General features: G+C 46.4%; 1 protein-coding gene across 4 annotated transcripts in view; it reads right to left on the reverse strand.

Moving 5' to 3' along the window:
- Positions 1-17,464, reverse strand: part of SCAPER (S-phase cyclin A associated protein in the ER) — a 265,705-nt gene that overhangs the window by 233,448 nt on the left and 14,793 nt on the right. For all 4 annotated transcript variants that reach the window (XM_053272259.1, XM_053272260.1, XM_053272257.1 and 1 more), the window contains 2 exons: positions 8,532-8,649; positions 7,103-7,173 (listed from right to left, as the gene is read on the reverse strand). In XM_053272259.1, coding sequence (XP_053128234.1) covers positions 7,103-7,173; positions 8,532-8,649 — 189 coding nt within the window. The remainder of the gene's footprint in view (positions 1-7,102; positions 7,174-8,531; positions 8,650-17,464) is intronic.

Raw genomic sequence — 17,464 nt, forward strand, 5'->3', positions numbered from 1 at the left:
TCTCACTGTCCATGGGATACGCAACAGTCGCCTCCAACACCACATCTCATCCTTCTCCTATCTGCCATCTTCAAAGTCCAAGGTTCGCAGCCATATGTGTGAAAAATTATTGGAAATATTGGAAATATTATTGCACTAACCAATCTGCATTTGGTTAGGAAACTAATATCTTTCCTTATGAAATCAAATGGCATAAATTGGAACGGCCCCAACTTGAGGACAAGGTGGACCGTTCAGGGGATGAGAAAGAGTGGGAAGCCCGCAAGCCCCAGATCCCTAGCAACCCTGTGCCACCAGGAACCTCCACACTAGGAGAAGCACAGCTATTCCTCCCTCTGCCCAAAGCAGTTCCAGGATGATGAAAACAACGTGCCCATAGGCTTGCTCCTCAGAAGCGTTGTGATCTTTAATATTCTGTCATAAAGACACTGCAATAAATTTTGTTCCACTTTCTGGAAATAACATTGGTTTTAAATTACAACTCTCTCCCTCTACCTGATTGGAAAATCTATACGAAGACAAATTTTCTGAGAGGATGACAGTTTCCAAAATGCATCTGAGAAAGTGGGAATTAAAGAGCCGATTCACACGACTGCCTGGAATTAAGCCGAAGGGGACCGGAGGTCCTTGACGAACATGTGTTCCCAGTGCAAGCTGGTACTTCCGCCCTTTTCGGTGACATCTGAACCCACCAATGTTGGGTGGAGCCTACATCTGAAGCTGGACAGGGACTGTTGGGGCAGTGGAAGGAACCCAACTTTCTCCACGCAACATCAGATATCACAGAAAGGGGCAGACGTATTGGCCCACACCAGGAGCGAGCATTCACCAGGAACCTCCAGGCCCCTCCTATTTGCTTTCTGACAGTGATGTAAGCCTGCCCAAACGCTTTTTGGAATCACCGGGCAAGCAGCATCCAGACTAAGGTAGTCATAAGAACATAAGAAGTAGGGATGTGCACAACACGTTTCGGCGCCTCTATTTCGAGGCGCCCAATCGTTCAAGCTGCCCATGCTGACCGCTCAAGATGGTGTTCGCACATGCGCAGATGCCATTTCCATGCTGATGCCACCCATGGGCTGCTGGGAACAGTGAACTTCCTGTTCCCAAGCAAGAAGCAGACGGGAGGTATGGCTTTGTAAAACAGAGAGCATAGCTGCTTAATATGAACAGCACCACACTGAGCAGAGGAGCAACAAAGGGGCAGTTAAGACTTGCCTTCCTCCTGTTAAAGTGACCGCTCTCCGCCCCCCGCCCCCCACCCCTCGCCCCCCACACCACCCCGAGATGTGTACGAAACACTTTGTGCACATCCCCAATAAGAACAGCCCTGCTGGATCAGGCCCAAGGCCAATCTAGTCTGGCACCCTGTTTCATACAGTGGCCCCACCAGATGCCTCTGAGAAGCCCACAGCAAGAGGCAAGGACATGCCCTCTCTCTTGCTGTTGCTCTTCATTAGTCATGATGAATTCTTATTGAAATTAATAGAACTTAAGTTGATTGTAACTAACTTGTTGCATTGATTTCAATGGTGCCTAGTCATGACATTACTAATATGGATACTGCCCCCCGTTTTATGAAATGAGGTTAGACTTGGGGAATCCAAGCTCCTCCACAAGGCCTGCTCTAGTCTAAATATAAGTTTCTGATATAGAAAGAACCTTATCAGTTTCTCGGTTGCAGCCTAGAGACATATGTTTTTATCTAATCTGAACCAACCAAAGTAATGGTGAGGTAATAATACAGGAGGTCCTCACTATTCACAGGTCCAGCACTTGCGGTTTCGCATATCCGCAGTTGGGTAATTAGTACCCGACCTCAGTGGTAAAAAAAAAAAGGGTTAAACCTGCATATCCACGGGTCAAGAGTGGCCAGAAATGACCTCAGAGGTCATTTCCGGCTGCCACTTTGACTGCCAGGGAGATTGGGAGCCATTTTATGGCTCAAAATGGAAGGCAAGAGCTGCAATTTTTGGTCTCGTGGGCAACTGTGCAACATGGTAGGGCACCTCAAGGGGCCATTTGGGGGTGATGGGGGGAACAGGACAAAACCTGCCATTTTCAGCTGATTCAGGGCAGATTTTCTGTGTTCCAGAACCTACCCCGATTCCCATTGCCTTAATGCCCTGTTATTCACTTAATGCCCTGTTATTCACACTATCCGCCCACGCCCTGCGCCCACGGAATGGAACCCACGAATAACAGGGTTCTCCTGTACATCTCTAATATACCATATAATATATACAGATACTTATTTTATATACTAGCCATGAGATAATTATAATAACCATGAAAGATCATCAGGAGATTGGATGCAGAGTGCTATCAGTATGCTGATGACACCCAAAGCGATTTCTCCATGTCAATGTCATCAGGAAGTGGCATAACTTCCCTAAATGCCTGCCTGCAGGCGATAATGGGCTGGATGACAGATAAACTGAGTATGAATTAAAAAAAAGATGGAGGTACTTATTGTTGGGGGGTGGGGTCACAACTCAGGAGATGGGTTAGTTCTGCTTGTCATGAATGGAATTACACTCCTGCAGAAGGAATAGGTACACAGTCTGGGAGTACTTCTGGACCCCAACCTCTCTCTGGTTCCTCAGCTTGAGGCAGTAGCCAGGAGTGCTTTTTATCAGCTTTGGCTGATATGCCAGCTGTGTCCATTTTTGGAAGAGGGTGACCTTAGAGCAATAACACATATCCTGGCTTGTTTACTGACCTCCAGGCTTTACTGAAGTGTGCTATATGTTGGACTGCCTTAGTATCAGGGGCGGAGCCACCACTGGGCAAACGGGTTCAAAGAACCCAGGCCACACCAATCAGGGGCCACGCGGCCACCATTCAGGAATTAAATGGCTGCAGGGAAGAGCTGCTCCTGGCTACGCTGCCAACGCAGCACAATCCCCAGTCTAGCTCCCCTGACTCCCAACTCTCAAACGGAGCCCCGCAGGGCTCCGTTCAGGAGCCAGACCATGCCCCCCGCGTCTGACGTCAGACATGTGGGCATGGCTAGCTCCCGCATCTGATGTCAGACATGGGGTGAGTGGGGCTGCAGCCGCACATGGGCCACTGGCAGTCAGGCTCCGCGCCTGCTTAGTATGTATTCCGGAAACTGCAATTGGTGCAAAATGTGGCAGCCAGGTTGGTATCTAGGGCAGCCCCATATTACTCCCATCTTAAAAGAGTTACATTGCCTGCCAATATGTTTCCCAGTGAAACACAAGGTGTTGTTAATTACCTATAAAGCCCTAAATGGCTTGGGCCCAGGGTTCTTATTTTTATCTATACAGTGTCATTTTAGGGCGCTGTTCTAAGACACCTTCTTCCTCATGAACCCCACTGATCATTAAGATCTTCCTGGGAAGTCCGAGCACAGTTGCCATCTGGTGGTGACTCAGGATCAGGCCTCCTCTGTAGTTGCCTTGAATCTTTGGAACACACTCCCTGTCAAAATAAGAGCTTCAACCCCTTTTGCAGCCTCCTAAAAATGCTCAAAATGCATCTGTTTAACCAGACTTTTGTTTACTTTTAAGCAGATTTAAAATGTTTGTATTGTTTTAATACTTGTATTATTATTTTTTTAAGGATGGTCTTTGAATTTGAATTTGTGTAAGCTGCCTTGAGACGTATGTTTAAGCGGTTAAAATATGTCAAATAAATAAATAAATAAGAATACTTATAATGAATATATTTACTTTTATTTTTATATACATGTGTACAGTCATTTCTATTGGCTGACATTCAGATGAAGTAACTCATGAGTAGTTCCACTGAAATTAATGGGACAATAGTCATGACTTGTCTCAGTAGTTTCAGGGTGGCTACTCATGAGTTACTTCATCTACTTGTCGGCTATTAATTTTAAATTAATTTTTAAAACATATTTTAGGTACTGAGGGACACTAATTTAGAGGGAATTGCAGGCAACTGTATATGTTGTCACATACATTGTTTTATAACATAATGTACTATAAGGTATGCCTCGTTACCTAAATCACTGATACTGATTTATTATGCAATTGGTTAATGAACAGACTGCATGAGACACTTGAAGAAGATGGAGGAAGGCACATTTAGGAATAGGGATATTGTGTGCCAGTAAATAGCTTGAAGTGGGAAGTTTTAATTATGATTAATACATTGGCTAGTTAGACGATATATGTGGAAGTTGAGCTTGTAATATTATATTAATCCATTCCTCTTGGAAAGGAGGTGTAGGTTATTGTGTATGCATGCTTTATGTTTTATTGTAAACTACAGTGTTATGTAATAACTTAATTTATTTCAAATAACCATTTTCTCCCTTTCAGCTTTTAAGATGTTATTGAAGACGTTTCTTTTCTGCCAGGCATTTGCCCTTTAAATCTCTCTCTCTTTTTAAAAAAATCTCGGATGCTGTTCTTGCCTTGTACACCACCCCGAGTCTGTGGATTGGGCGGTATATTAAATCTTTTAATTAATAAATAGATAGATTTTCATACTACTTAGTTTGGCTTTGTCCTGCCTGGCTTCTTTGGTTAGCATTTCTTCTTCAGTATTTACTGGCTGCCAAATCTCCTAAAGAGCATGTGTGGCATCTGAAATACCTTTAAATTGATTACTTGAGAGTATTATTTTCTCTCTCTTTTTAGCATATGGAAACAAACCTTGCCTTTGCTAGAGCAAACTGGTGTTAAAAAGACTGAATGGCCCCAAGAGGGAAGATGTTAAATTTCCATTAGCGATACTTGGCTATCGTTTTACTTCTGCACCTCTTCGCTTTGTGGTTAATATAGCATAATTATTGATGTGGAACAGTTGGGTATTTGTGTTAACGCTGCCCTTTTAAATCTCCTGGTGGTTTGAAATATCAGTATAAATGGCCGTCTTCCCCAGAGAGCGAAACATACCCTCATCACATCTGGATGCTAGTTTCACTCTCCATTTACTCCAATTTGAAGGATTTTTTTTTTTTTGTCCCTTTTCCTGAGCATTCTAGATCTATTCCTTGTTAACTGTGTATGTAATAAATACTGTTTTAGCGTATCTGTTATAAAAATGGAATTCAAATGAGACCACTTTTATTGATATTAATTTCCACCCCCCTTTTTGGTAGGAAACCAGACCTGATAAATTGTCCTGCAGGGGCTTAAGCAATATGGTGCATCGTATTTGAATATCTTTGTATCATGAAAGAACACTTAACATTCATGCACTGAGGGCCAGGCCTTTCATGAGGCAGGGTGAAGCCTTTCCATGGGGTGCAAGGATGTGGGGGCGAGCATGACAGCAAGATCCCACCAGCACTTCAGGACCGATCTGACCCTTGCAAGGTTAGCAAGGAGGACCTCACCCCGTACTTCTTGCCAAGCTTGAAGGAAGCATAAGGAAAAAGCAGAGGGAGCTGGCAGCCCTCCCTCTTCCACTTTCAAACTTGCAATGGTCCATTTCAGTAGGGGAGAATTTAAGTCAACCCCCCACTGAGCAGAGGAACCCAGTCGAAGGAGAACAGTGCTCAGGGAGGAGATCTGGAGACAACGGCCTGAGGGCGAAAACGATCAAAGGTTTGTTCAAAGAAGTTACCAACTCAAGATAGAAAGCCTGCACCCCGTATGAGCTAGCTCAGGGTAGAAAGAAAAAAGAAAGAAGGGAGTGACTTAGGAATAGCAGTCTATTTGTCACAAATGACTTAGGGCAGAGATACAGGAGCAAAGAGAGAGAACAAGGGGGCAGAGATGTGAGCAAAACCAGTTTGCCCAGTTTGATTCAACTCCAAACCAGATCAGGCATGTTCGGGTTGGCTCCCTCAAACAGGGGCCCAGTTTGTTTTGAATTCAAAAACAGTTTAGGGGTGCCAAGTAGTGTTAAAATCGTTTTTTTAAAAAGGTTGATTTGTGGCGCCCTCGTGGGTGGGGTCCTCGGCAGCTTCCTGCCAACCTATCCCAGGCCGGTTCAATCCTCTGCACGCACATGGCGGCCTTTTTTTTTTTTTTTTTGCATCACCATGCAAATGAAGCCAGTTCACACATCCCTACTCTCTACCTCTACTCCTAATGTCCCTAGTGGTCAATAGGAGAGCTGGTCTTGTGGTAACAAGCATGACTTGTCTCCATAGCTAAGCAGGGTCCGCCCTGGTTGCATATGAATGGGAGACTTGATATGTGAGCACTGCAAGATATTCCCCTCAGGGGATGAAGCCGCTCTGGGAAGAGCAGAAGGTTTCAAGTTCCCTCTCTGGATTCTCCAAGATAGGGCTGAGAGAGATTCCTGCCTGCAACCTTGGAGAAGCCGTTGCCAGTCTGTGAAGACAATACTGAGCTAGACAGACCAATGGTCTGACTCAGTATATGGCAGTTTTCTATGTTCCTAGGAGAAATTGCTGTCAAGAGGAAATGCTTATGGAGTCACATCTCCAACAGTTTTAAGGTGGGGGAATTAGCCCCCACTAGGGTTGTGGGGCAAGGCAACACTCAGTGCCTTGCCTCGGGTGCCGCAATACCATGGGGCACCCCGATTATTGGAAAGATTGCCTGTCCCAAATGCTTATTGTTGTTTATTACACTTCCCCAACCCTTTCCCCAAGGAGCTCAGGACACCATGCATGGTATGTAGACAGAGTGTCCTTAGAGGAGGGCAACTGCCCAGGGCCCTGCTCTTTCAAAGCCCATGAAAATTAACTGGGAGGAGCTCTGCATGGGCTGATTTCCCCCCAGCCCTGCTCCCTGCCATGGCTCTCTAAGGATAGCCATATATGTACACATCCCGCTTTATCCTCCCAACTCCCCTAGACAGGCTGAGAAACTGGGACTAGCCCAAGATCATCCAGTCAGCTTTATAACTAGGATGGAGGGTTTAAACCCAGATCTTCCTAGACCAAGTTCAACACTATAACCCAGGGAGAGGCAACCTTGCCCCTCCAGCGGTGGAGAGCTCTGTCTGGAGAGCTAAGGAGAGCTGCCTGCCTTGGTCCCCTCTTCCCTAACAGCGCGAATGACAATGCTGAGGTCAGGCTGGGCAGAGTTGTAAAGAACTGTGCATTTATATCATGGTGGTGCTATATAAGTCATAGTGCATGTTGCTAAGGAAATACAAAAAAGCATTATAACCAGAAAACACAAACCTGTTTCGCTGTTTTGTGCGTCCCCTGAGTTATTCTCTTTGATTTCCCCCCTACTTGCCATTTAGGTTTTCCTGGGAAGAGAAAAAAGTATTTGAGTCAACAATAACTCTTGAATGCCTTCGGACATAAAGACACCCCTCTTGAGAAAGACGGAGACCAAGAGGACATTCATTCTGAGCAGTAGAGTTGGAGACTGACAGGTCCAGGCATGAGCTTTTATTTTCTCCAGAGAGGGGAGGCATTTACTCAAGTCCATTTCAGTGTCTGGCAGTGGCAGCACAAGAAAAGAAATGAGGGGGGGGGCACAGAAGGGGCAAAGTGCATTTCTAATCTAGAACTCTCCATGTAGAAACCTTGACTACATTAAAAAAAAAAAAGAGGAAAGGTTGTGCCGTTGAGTTGGTGTCAACTCCTGGCGACCACAGAGCCATGTGGTCTTCTAATTATTTCTTTTGGAAACCAAAAATGTTTTCGTTTTCCTCAAAAGTAAACCGCCCAGACACGCTAGTTTTGGGCGGTATAGAAATATGTTAAATCAATAAAATTAAATAAAAGGGAAGGCAGTGCATGAGGTCAAGGCTTCAGGTGCAAAGGGGACCCTAGCAAAGCGCCCTTGGTGGGCCTCCAACAGCTGGGAGGAGGCTGACCTTGATGGTGGCGCACCAGGGGCCAAGCACTCTTCTTGGCAGCCATACAAGAAGACGTCATTTTTTTAACCCACAGTGCAATGCCCCTAGCCCAACACAGCACCCGGTCGCATAGCGTCAGGATGGGGGCACTGTGTTGGTGCGTGGGTGGGAGATAGATGGCAGCTACCAAGAGCTCTGGACAGAGGGGACAGCAAGGCTTGGAGTCAGCAGCAGGTTCTTAGGCCCCAGCAGCTCCCTGAGGACGCTGCATAGAGGAGCAGCTGAGGAACTGCTCTTTAGCATATCTCCAAAAAGCAGTGATTGTTGAGAGCAACTCCTAGCTGTCACTTGGGAACACAGGAAGCTGACTTCTACCAAGTCAGATCATTGGTCTATCTAGCTCAGTATTGTCTACCCAGACTGGCAGCAGCTTCTTCCAAGGTTGCAGGCAGGAATCTCTCTCAGCCCTGTCTGGAGTTACTGCCAGGGAGGAAACCAGGGCCTTCTGCATGCAAGCCTGCAGATGCTCTTCCCTGCAGTGTTCCCTCTAACAAGGATTCCCAGTTGTTGTTGACTACAACTCCCAACATCCCCATCTGCAATGGCTTTTGCTTGGGGATTCTGGGTGTTGTAGCCAACAACATCTGAGAATCCCTGTTAGAGGGAACACTGATCTCTTAAGGGGAATATCTTATAGTGCTTACATGTAGTGGGAGAATTTAATAGAACTCGAGTATCAACTAACGTTGGGCATAATTGTTGCTTGAACCCAAATATGGCAAAAACAGCTAAATGCTTACCATCCTCCTCCTTGCTTCCCAATGGGACACTCCAGGCAATCAAGTTCCTTGCTGTGCGACCCTCCTCAGCTACTATCCTCCGGACCTTGTCGTGACTGTTAGAGCGCTGGAAAGAAGCCTGGAAGAGCGAGAGAAATGGTAACAATCCTATCCATTCCATATCTGCTCAGAAATCACATCAGTCCCACTTGGCTCAATAGGGAATAGTCGTCAATGAACAGGGTTGCAGTGCTGATCTTCATTCACAAACCTTGTCAGTCTCAAAAGCATTTATTGTTGGATACTGGAGAAGGAAACTACAGTGTTTCCCATCAATTGTATTTTATGCACTAGAGAAATACCAAGAAAGCTCTGCCGACAATGCCGTGTTTATACTTGAACTATTTGATTTTGTTTGTTTGTATATCCCGTTCTTCCTCCAAGGAAGCCATGCAGAGACAAACGACAACAGTAATACAGCCTAGACCAGAAACAATGCCCCAAACCACAAACCCCCAACATTTTTTATTTATTTTTACATTTATCTCTCGCTCTTCCTCCAAGGAGCCCAGAGCAGTGTACAACATACTTGAGTTTCCCTTTCACAACAATCCTGTGAAGTAGGTTAGGCTGAGAGAGAAGTGACTGGCCCAGAGTCACCCAGCAATTCTCATGGCTGAATGGGGATTTGAACTCAGGTCTCCCCGGTCCTAGTCCAGCACTCTAACCATTAAAAGGTCAATGCCAAGAGCAATCAGAAGAGATGGAGTTCAAGGGCTAGAATCAAACAGAGGGGTACATAGTTATGTTTATCCCTACAAGAACCCTGTGAGGTAGGTTAGGCTGAGAGATAAATGGCTTGCCCAGAGTCACTCAGTGAGCTTCATGGCTGAATGAGGAGTTGAACTCGGGTCTTCCCGGTCCTAGTCCATCACTCTAACCACACTGCCACCATGGCTCTCATCATTTCTGTGTTGGAAGAAATGCCTTAAAAATACCAAAACATGTATATCCCACTCTTCCTACAAGGAGCCCAGAGTGGTGTACAAATCAAATCATCTCTATGACAGTCTTAGACCAGAATATGTACAAGCATGAAATGATATGAAGGGTATGCACAAAAAGGCACAAGGTAAGCTATAAAACTGTAACACTGTAATGACTATCGGGCTGTAAAAATTATATTATCTATAAACTGTAAAGGAAATGGAGCTGTATAAATAGTCACACTGTAAAAGCTCTAAAGTTTTATAACTATACATCTTATAAATTTTCCAAGGACAATAAAGGCTATGGGGGCTGTAAAAGCAATAAGACTGTAGAGACCCTGGGGTTTGAAAACTTGCAGGTCGAACAACCATAACAATCAAGATGATGATGATTAAGAACTGTACAAATGTGAAAACTTTTGTGTAGAGCTGTATCTGGGCTGTGTAGTTGAACGCTGTAGTCATCCTGGTCAAGACCTGTCGTCTTTCAGGACCAGGCGGATTTTACATGCTGCCATGCAGAACTTGGCAACATTATGCATTATGGCAGGTTCAGCCTCCGAGAGCAGCAGAGAAGCGTAGAATTGGGTGGGACGTCCTGGGAACCTGAGTAGCGACGGCAGAATGAGACTGATACAAACGTCTCTATAAAATGGGCAGAAGGAGTGGTGTCCATGGTGATGTTTAACCTCACACCAACCCTGTAAGGTAGGGTCGGCTGAGAGATCAGTGACCAACCCAGAGCCATCCAGGGAGCTGCGTGGCTGAGTTCACGTCTCCTCATTCCTACCCAACACACTAGACCAATGGCTCCCAACCAGGGTTCCGCCAGATGTTGGTGAACTCCCAGCATCCCCGCCACAATTCAGGACGTGCTCGGAACCAGCTCAGAGGCCCTTTATGGGCCTCCAAACCGGTTCGACAGCAGCAGGGGTGCCGCTTTAAGAGCAGGGGAAGGTGCACTTACCCCTCCCGCCGCTTTCTCCCCACCAGCGTCCGTTTTTCTAACAGCTTATCAGGGCGGCAACATACCTTCCTACCGCTCTGTTGGCCGGACGTTCCAGACACACGGGCGTGCGTGTGTCACCCACGCATGTGCCGGCTCATGCGGGCGTGTCTGGAACTTTTGGCCATATCCAGCCAACGGGGGCAACAGGGCAGCAGGGAGGTACGCTGCCGCCCCGATTAGCTGTTAGAGAAACGGATGCCGGCAGGGGGAAAGCAGTGGGTGGGGTAAGTGCACCCTCCCCTACTCTTAAAGTGGCACCCCCGCCACGGTTCCGTGCACATCCCTAGCCACAATGAACTGTAGCTGGGGATGCTGGGAGTTGTAGTTCAGCAACATCTGGAGGAACCCTGGTCAAGAACCCCTGCTCTAACCACTACCCCAAACTGGCTTTTGTGCAGACCCAACTGCCAGTTTGGGATGGTCTCAGCAACGTGGTCCAGTTCTTTGAGGAGAAGCACCAAGGACCCATTGTTCAAGCACACTGTTGGATACTTATTTATTTATTTGTATACCAATACCTAAACTACAGGTCTCTGGGCGGTCTACAACAAAACAATAAAAACAACCAATAAACAGACATAAATAAAAAAAGGAAAAAAACATTAAAACAATTTAAGAGGTTAAAAACTATTAAAAATCAAACAAAACAGTATCTAATTAAAAGCCTGGGTGAACAAATGTGTCTCGACTGCCTTTTTAAAAGTTGTAAGAGATGGGGAGGCTCTTATTTCAGCAGGAAGCATGTTCCAAAGCCTCGGGGCAGCCATGGAGAAGGCCCATCCCTGAGTAGCCAGCAGACGAGCAAGTGGCAACTGAAGACGAACCTCGCCTGATGATCTCAATGGGCAGTGTGGTTCATAGCAAAGACAATGTTCTCTTAAAATACCTATCCATATATATGGGTAGAATAGAAGAGAGAATATTCTCGCTTGTGGTAAGGAAGGAAGCCATGCAAATAGACCTACAGGCTTGTAATAAAACAAGGGCACACATTTCTCTCAACCACAAATTTTCTGAGTGTTATAAGGAAAAGAATGAAATGCAAAACATGGACAACACACAGTACTGTACATCTTCTTTTGCCTCCAATCACCTTCTGGCACCTTCACTCACAGCCACTTTGTGCCATTCGGTGCCATGCAGAAAAATTCATCCGGTTTCTCTGATCTGCATCTGATGAAGTGCTTTGTTGTCCAAGAAGCATGCCAAGTGGAAACTGGGACACTCTCCCTCTCCACAGCTGAATGCATTTAAAGGAGCCTGCCCCACTCCCGCTAGTGCAGGAGTTCTCAGACTTGGGAATTGTAGTCCAGCAACAACTGGGGACTCATCATCCCCCACCCCAAGGGCCCCCCAATGAGATGATGGAGTTGTAGCCCAGCAGCATCTGGGATCCGAGTCTGAGAACCCCTAAAATAGTGAATATCTATTTCTGTATAGTCACCATCCTCCCCACAGGATGGCATCAGAGCATTTTGACAGCACTCTGAAAACCAGGCATCTTTGCTGCCCTGGAGGGCCAAAACCACACGGAAGCACTGCGCTGGGAAAACAAACTGGGTGTGAAAAGCAACCAGGTGTAACCCTAATGCTGGCGCCCAGGGATCGTGGGTTCCAAACCTTTTTAAACAGGTGTACCCCTTCTGCAACAAGCCTTCAGCTGAGGTAACCAGAGAGAGAGAGATAACACTGTTTGTGTTTGTTTGTGTGTATACGTACGTGTGTGTGCGCACGCACACACGCACACACACACTGTGGTGATGAGACAGGCTACCCCAGTCACTGGCTGACAAAGTTAATTATGAGTACTCCCACTGAAACCAATGGGACAAATTTACTTGTCCTATTAATAACCATGGAAGTAAGGTAAAGGTAAAGTGTGCCGTCAAGTCGATTTTGACTCCTGGCACCCAGAGAGCACTGTGGTTTTTCTTTGATAGAATACAGGAGGGGTTTACCATTGCCTCCTCCTGTGCACTATGAGATGATGTCTTTCAGCATCTTCCTATATTGCTGCTGCCCGATATAGTACCAGCAGGGATTAAAACTGGCAACCTTCTGCTTGTTAGTCAAGCATTTCCCTGATGTACCACTTCAGGTGGCTCAACTATGGAAGAACTTAGTGCTAATTTTCTGAAGCCCATCAGCCAGGCTGGGCTTCAGCATGTAGCCAGCCAATCAGAAGCAGAGGAGGAGGGTCTTCACCAGGGCTGCTCAACTCCTGCTAACTTGGGAAAGAGGCACCTTTTAACATGGTGATTCTCTTTATTTAACAGGGGGAGAGTAATTGGCCCTCTCCACCCCCAGCACACCACCTCCAGTGACTGTTGCTGGTGTCTATCTTATGTTTCTTTTTAGATTGTGAGCCCTTTAGGGACGGGTTTCCATCTTATTTGTTTGTTATTTCTCTGTGTAAACTACCCTGAGCCATTTTTGGAAGGGAGGTATATAAATCGAATGAATAAATAAATGAATGAATGATCTTTGGCCCTCCTGCAGACGTTAGCCTACAACTCCCATCATCCCTGGATATTGGCCACTGTGGCTGGGGATTATGAGAGTTGCAGTCCAAAAACTGCTGTGGGGACCTAACTTGAGCAAGCCTGGACTTCACCCTTGTCTCTCCCCTTCTTCATCACTGAGGACACATCGGCTTCAAGATGGTAATCCTCAGATTGGGAGCAAAGAGTGTGAGGAGGAAGGAAGGCTCCGAGTACCTTATGGGGGTACTAGTACCCCCTGCTGGGAACCCCTGCAGTAAACCATGGTTTCTAAATAGGGAGCCAGCCTTGTGAATATGTGCCATGCTTGTTTGGACTCATGGCTTTTACACATGTGTTCACCTATAGTGTCTAGGGACTGCGCCACCTAAACAATTCTGGAGAAGCTGAGGAGCCCATCCCTTCTGCAGTCAACCCTGACCAGCTAGAGAAGCAGGCAGCTATCCATCAGGCACAGCAGGGATTAACGAACATCAGATCAACAAGCATACGTAACTTCAGATCAGGTCCAGAAGATGAAGCATCACCCTAAAGCTTCCACACAGCAGCAAGGCCATCACTGGGCTGGTTTGGTTTTCAAGGCTGCTGTGCCGACACCAAACTGAAGGGCATCTCAGTGTTCGGTGAGTGTTTAATTCAGATTCTGAGTAGGGCTTAGGCACTGACACATGCCACGAATCTGGACTTGGGGTGCGAGATTCAGGAGAGCTGGAGTTCAGACCAATGGGGCACTGTTCCAGGCAATGCTAGAGAGGGAACCTGGGTAGCATCTGTGTCTGCCAGTCATGAATACAGCTGGCAGCAATTTTTACACTCACGCAGCATCTTTTCAGCAGCTGCAACCAAGGAACCTGCAGCCGAGTCTTATCTGCCAATTGCCTGGTTCACATGAATGCATACCCACGGAGGGCCTACTCACATACTGAGGAAAACCATTTTGGAAAACCAGCCCCTGGTATCTCTTTTCCACAGATAAGAGTTTTTCCAGCAACTGCTGACTCGGAGGAATAAAGAGTTTACAGCTAAAAGCCCTGATCTTCCTATCGTTTTGTTGATAAAACACAGATCTGTGAGAGACTCGGCTTTTTTAAAAGGGTACCTGCTCTCCGAGATGCTTTCAAAAAAGACTGGAGAATATAAACAGTGCAGTTCCTGTTTGACAAAGTGCCAGACCAGATTTCAAAAGATGCATTAAAATATTTGTTGCCCAAACACCCGGCAGATTCGGGGGAGATGCCGATGGCCTGTCTCAGTCTCCCGCTAATAAATGGAAAATGACAGTGTTCAAAATCCTCATAATATTTGTAAAATAAATATTTATAGAATGTAGAGCTTGGTCGTTTGAGACAACAACATTCATCGCCGACACAAACTTACAGAAAAATAAAACTACTGAAAATTGTCTGTACAGCTGGGAAATTCTCTGCCATGGAATGTGGTGATGGCAAAAGGCTTAGACAAATTCATAGAGGACAGATCTATCAATGGCTACTAGGGTGATGGCTATAGGCCACCTCCAGCCTTGGAGGCAAGATGCCTCTAAATACCAGTTGCAGGGGAGCAACAGCAGTAGAGAGGGCAACTCTTGCCTGTGGGCTTCTCAGAGGCATCTGGTAGGCTGCTATGGGAAACAGGGTGTTGGACGAGACAGAAACACTGGTGTTACTGTGAACGTTTCTTTTTCTTTAGGTGGATGAAGGTAATCAGCTTAGTATGGATTTATCAGTCATCACATGGCTCGAGACAGGATAGGGTTACATTTGTTATGCAGGCTAGCTTCCTGTTAGGCAGTAGGTGGCACCAGAAACCCAGTTCCGGGCCTGTAGTGTAGAAAGGTATAAGACAGAAGAAACAGAGGCAAAGCAGTTAGTTATACATACAAGGTGAGAAAGAAAATACTATGAAGACAGAATAGAAGATGGACAACTCAACTGTTCCTGAGGGTTGCTACCCTGAACCCAAAACTGGCACCCCAACCATCAAGTTTATATCCACGAGTGGGTCTGATGACCTTCGTCCACCTAAGAAAAAGAACCCTTCACCATAAGACCAATGTTTCTTTTTTCCTTATGGTGGATGAAGGTCATCAGTTTAGTGTGGGACATACCCAAGCCAGCTAAGTGAAGGAGGGAGGGAACGGATGGTCTAGACCACGTTTTGCAGTACCATGCGGCCTAACACCACCTGGGATGCATGGAATGAAAAGATCTTATAGTGTTTAATGAATGGAGAAACAGAAGCCCAGGTGGCTGCTCTACAAATCTCCGTGAGAGGGACATTCGAGAAAAAGGTGCCGAGCAGAGCTGAAGTAGAAGCTCTATGAGTGGAATGAGCTGTGATGCCCGTTGGAGCGGGCAAGCTCCAGAGATTCATACGCTAATATGATAGTTGCCTGTATCCATTGTGTTATGGTGTCTTGTTATGGATACCCTGTTGAGAAATGACACAAAAAGGGAGTGCGTTTGGCATAACATGGCAGTACATCTTAGGTAAATTCTGAGTTCTCTGTACACATCTAGAGAGTGCCATAATTTTTCTTTGGGGTGCGTTGGAGAAGGGCAGAAGGATGACCTCCTGCGTCCGGTGGAGGGTAGAATTAACCTTTGTGAGGAAGGTAGGGTCTAATCTTAGCACCATTGCATTTATTTATTTTTATTTTTATTTTATACATTTATATACCGCCCCAAACCAGAGTCTCAGGGTGGTTCACAATCATAAAACAACAATACAAATAAATAAAACATTAAAATCAATTAAAACTCAAAAAAATGCTGGTGTAACATGCACAGGTCCTTACGACTGGAGAGTACATCCATTTGGATACTCTTTGTGCTGAAGTAATTGCAACCAGGAAGAGCACCTGGAATAAGAGGAGTTTTAAAAGGTGCCGAGCAGAGCTGTTCGAAGGGAGCTCCAGTGAGTGCATTAAGAACCCTATTGAGGTGCTAGGGGGATGTTGATGGGCCCCCTAAGGAACCTCGTAAGGGGAGGATGGAGTTAAGAGGGAGTATCAGGGACCGACCAAATGAGCAGAGGCGATGGCTGAAGTTTGACTTCTCAGTGTACTAGATCGTAGTTTAAGTTCCAAACCGGATTGTAAGAAAGCCAGTACTTCGGGAATCCCTGAAGTTAACAGAGATACGTGCTTCCAGCACACCCACCATGAGAAAGATGACCAAGTAGACTGGTAAATTCGACTGGTGGACGATCTTCTAGAAACTAGGGTAGTATTCTGACTTCCGAAGCTAGGATAGTATTCTGTACTTCCAGCAAGTATCCCACTTGAGCTAGGGCCAAGTGCTCAACCTCCATGCAGAAAGTCAGAGCCAGGCTCTTGTGAAGGAGGGAATTGTCTCCCTCCGAGTCCCGTTTATTGCCACGACATGGGATCGAGCGATGGGCAGGGAGAGGCGGGGGTGGGAAGAGAGGCATTCTCCAGGACGGAAGCACCCTGCGGAACCTCACTGGGGAAAGGGGTCAAGTTGCGTGTTCTCTCTCACTCCTCCCACCCCCAGAATCATTGTGCGGCTGCTGCTCCCACCACCACCTTTCCCCCATCGTCTGTTCTTCCCTCCCACCCCCTCCACCTCTCCCTACCCGCTGCTCGATCCCACATGGCGATGGCAGCAAACAGCACTCGGAGTGAGATTATTCCCTCCTTTACAGGAGCCCGAGCAGCAGATAGGGGAGGCAGAGGCCAGGGATCTTGCCCAGAGCCCACGCCTCCACCTCTCTCCATCTGCCGCTCGAGCTCTTGTGAAGGAGGGGATCGTATCCCTCAGAGTCCCATTCGCCGCCGCCGCCACATGGGATAGGCAGCAGCAAACAGGACTCGGGAGAGAGAAGATTCCCTCCTTCACAAGAGCCAGAGCAGTGGGCAGAGAGATGCAGGAGATCGGCAGGATGTCAAGGGGGCAGGGAGCAGGGAGAGATAAAAACAAGTAGGGTTCCTTAGCCCAGTTCCTCCTTGAGCTTGGAAAGGAAGAATGTGGACAGGGCAATGAGCGGGAGGAGGTGGCGTTTGGGGCATTGCTACAACCAAAGGGCCCCTTCACGCAGCTTTGGCGTCCCTGGCATCCGAGCAAAGCAAACAGTTTGCTTAACAATCGCTGAGTATAAAATGCTCCAATCATAGAGGAGAGATGTAGGGGGAGCGTAGCCCAGGGCCCCTAGGAGAAGAGAGTATTTCTTCACTGATGTCTTCCACCAACAATTGGGGTACCTAAAAGCAGAATACTTTGTGTTCTGTGACTGGTTCTTTTGATTGCTTTAAGGTAAACCCGAGTTGCCAAAATGAGCTCATATTCTCTTGGAAACAGTATTTCTCCTGCTTTAGTTCTTAAATATCTTAAACTCTGTAGAAATGTTATTGTTCTCTAAGGTATCTGGAGATCAGCTGTACATAGTTAGCCCCCAGTTAGTATGGGGGAAGTGGGTGGATAAATTTTTTTTTGC

This window comes from Hemicordylus capensis, chromosome 10 (assembly GCF_027244095.1).
Source record: "Hemicordylus capensis ecotype Gifberg chromosome 10, rHemCap1.1.pri, whole genome shotgun sequence".
NCBI lineage: Eukaryota > Metazoa > Chordata > Lepidosauria > Squamata > Cordylidae > Hemicordylus > Hemicordylus capensis.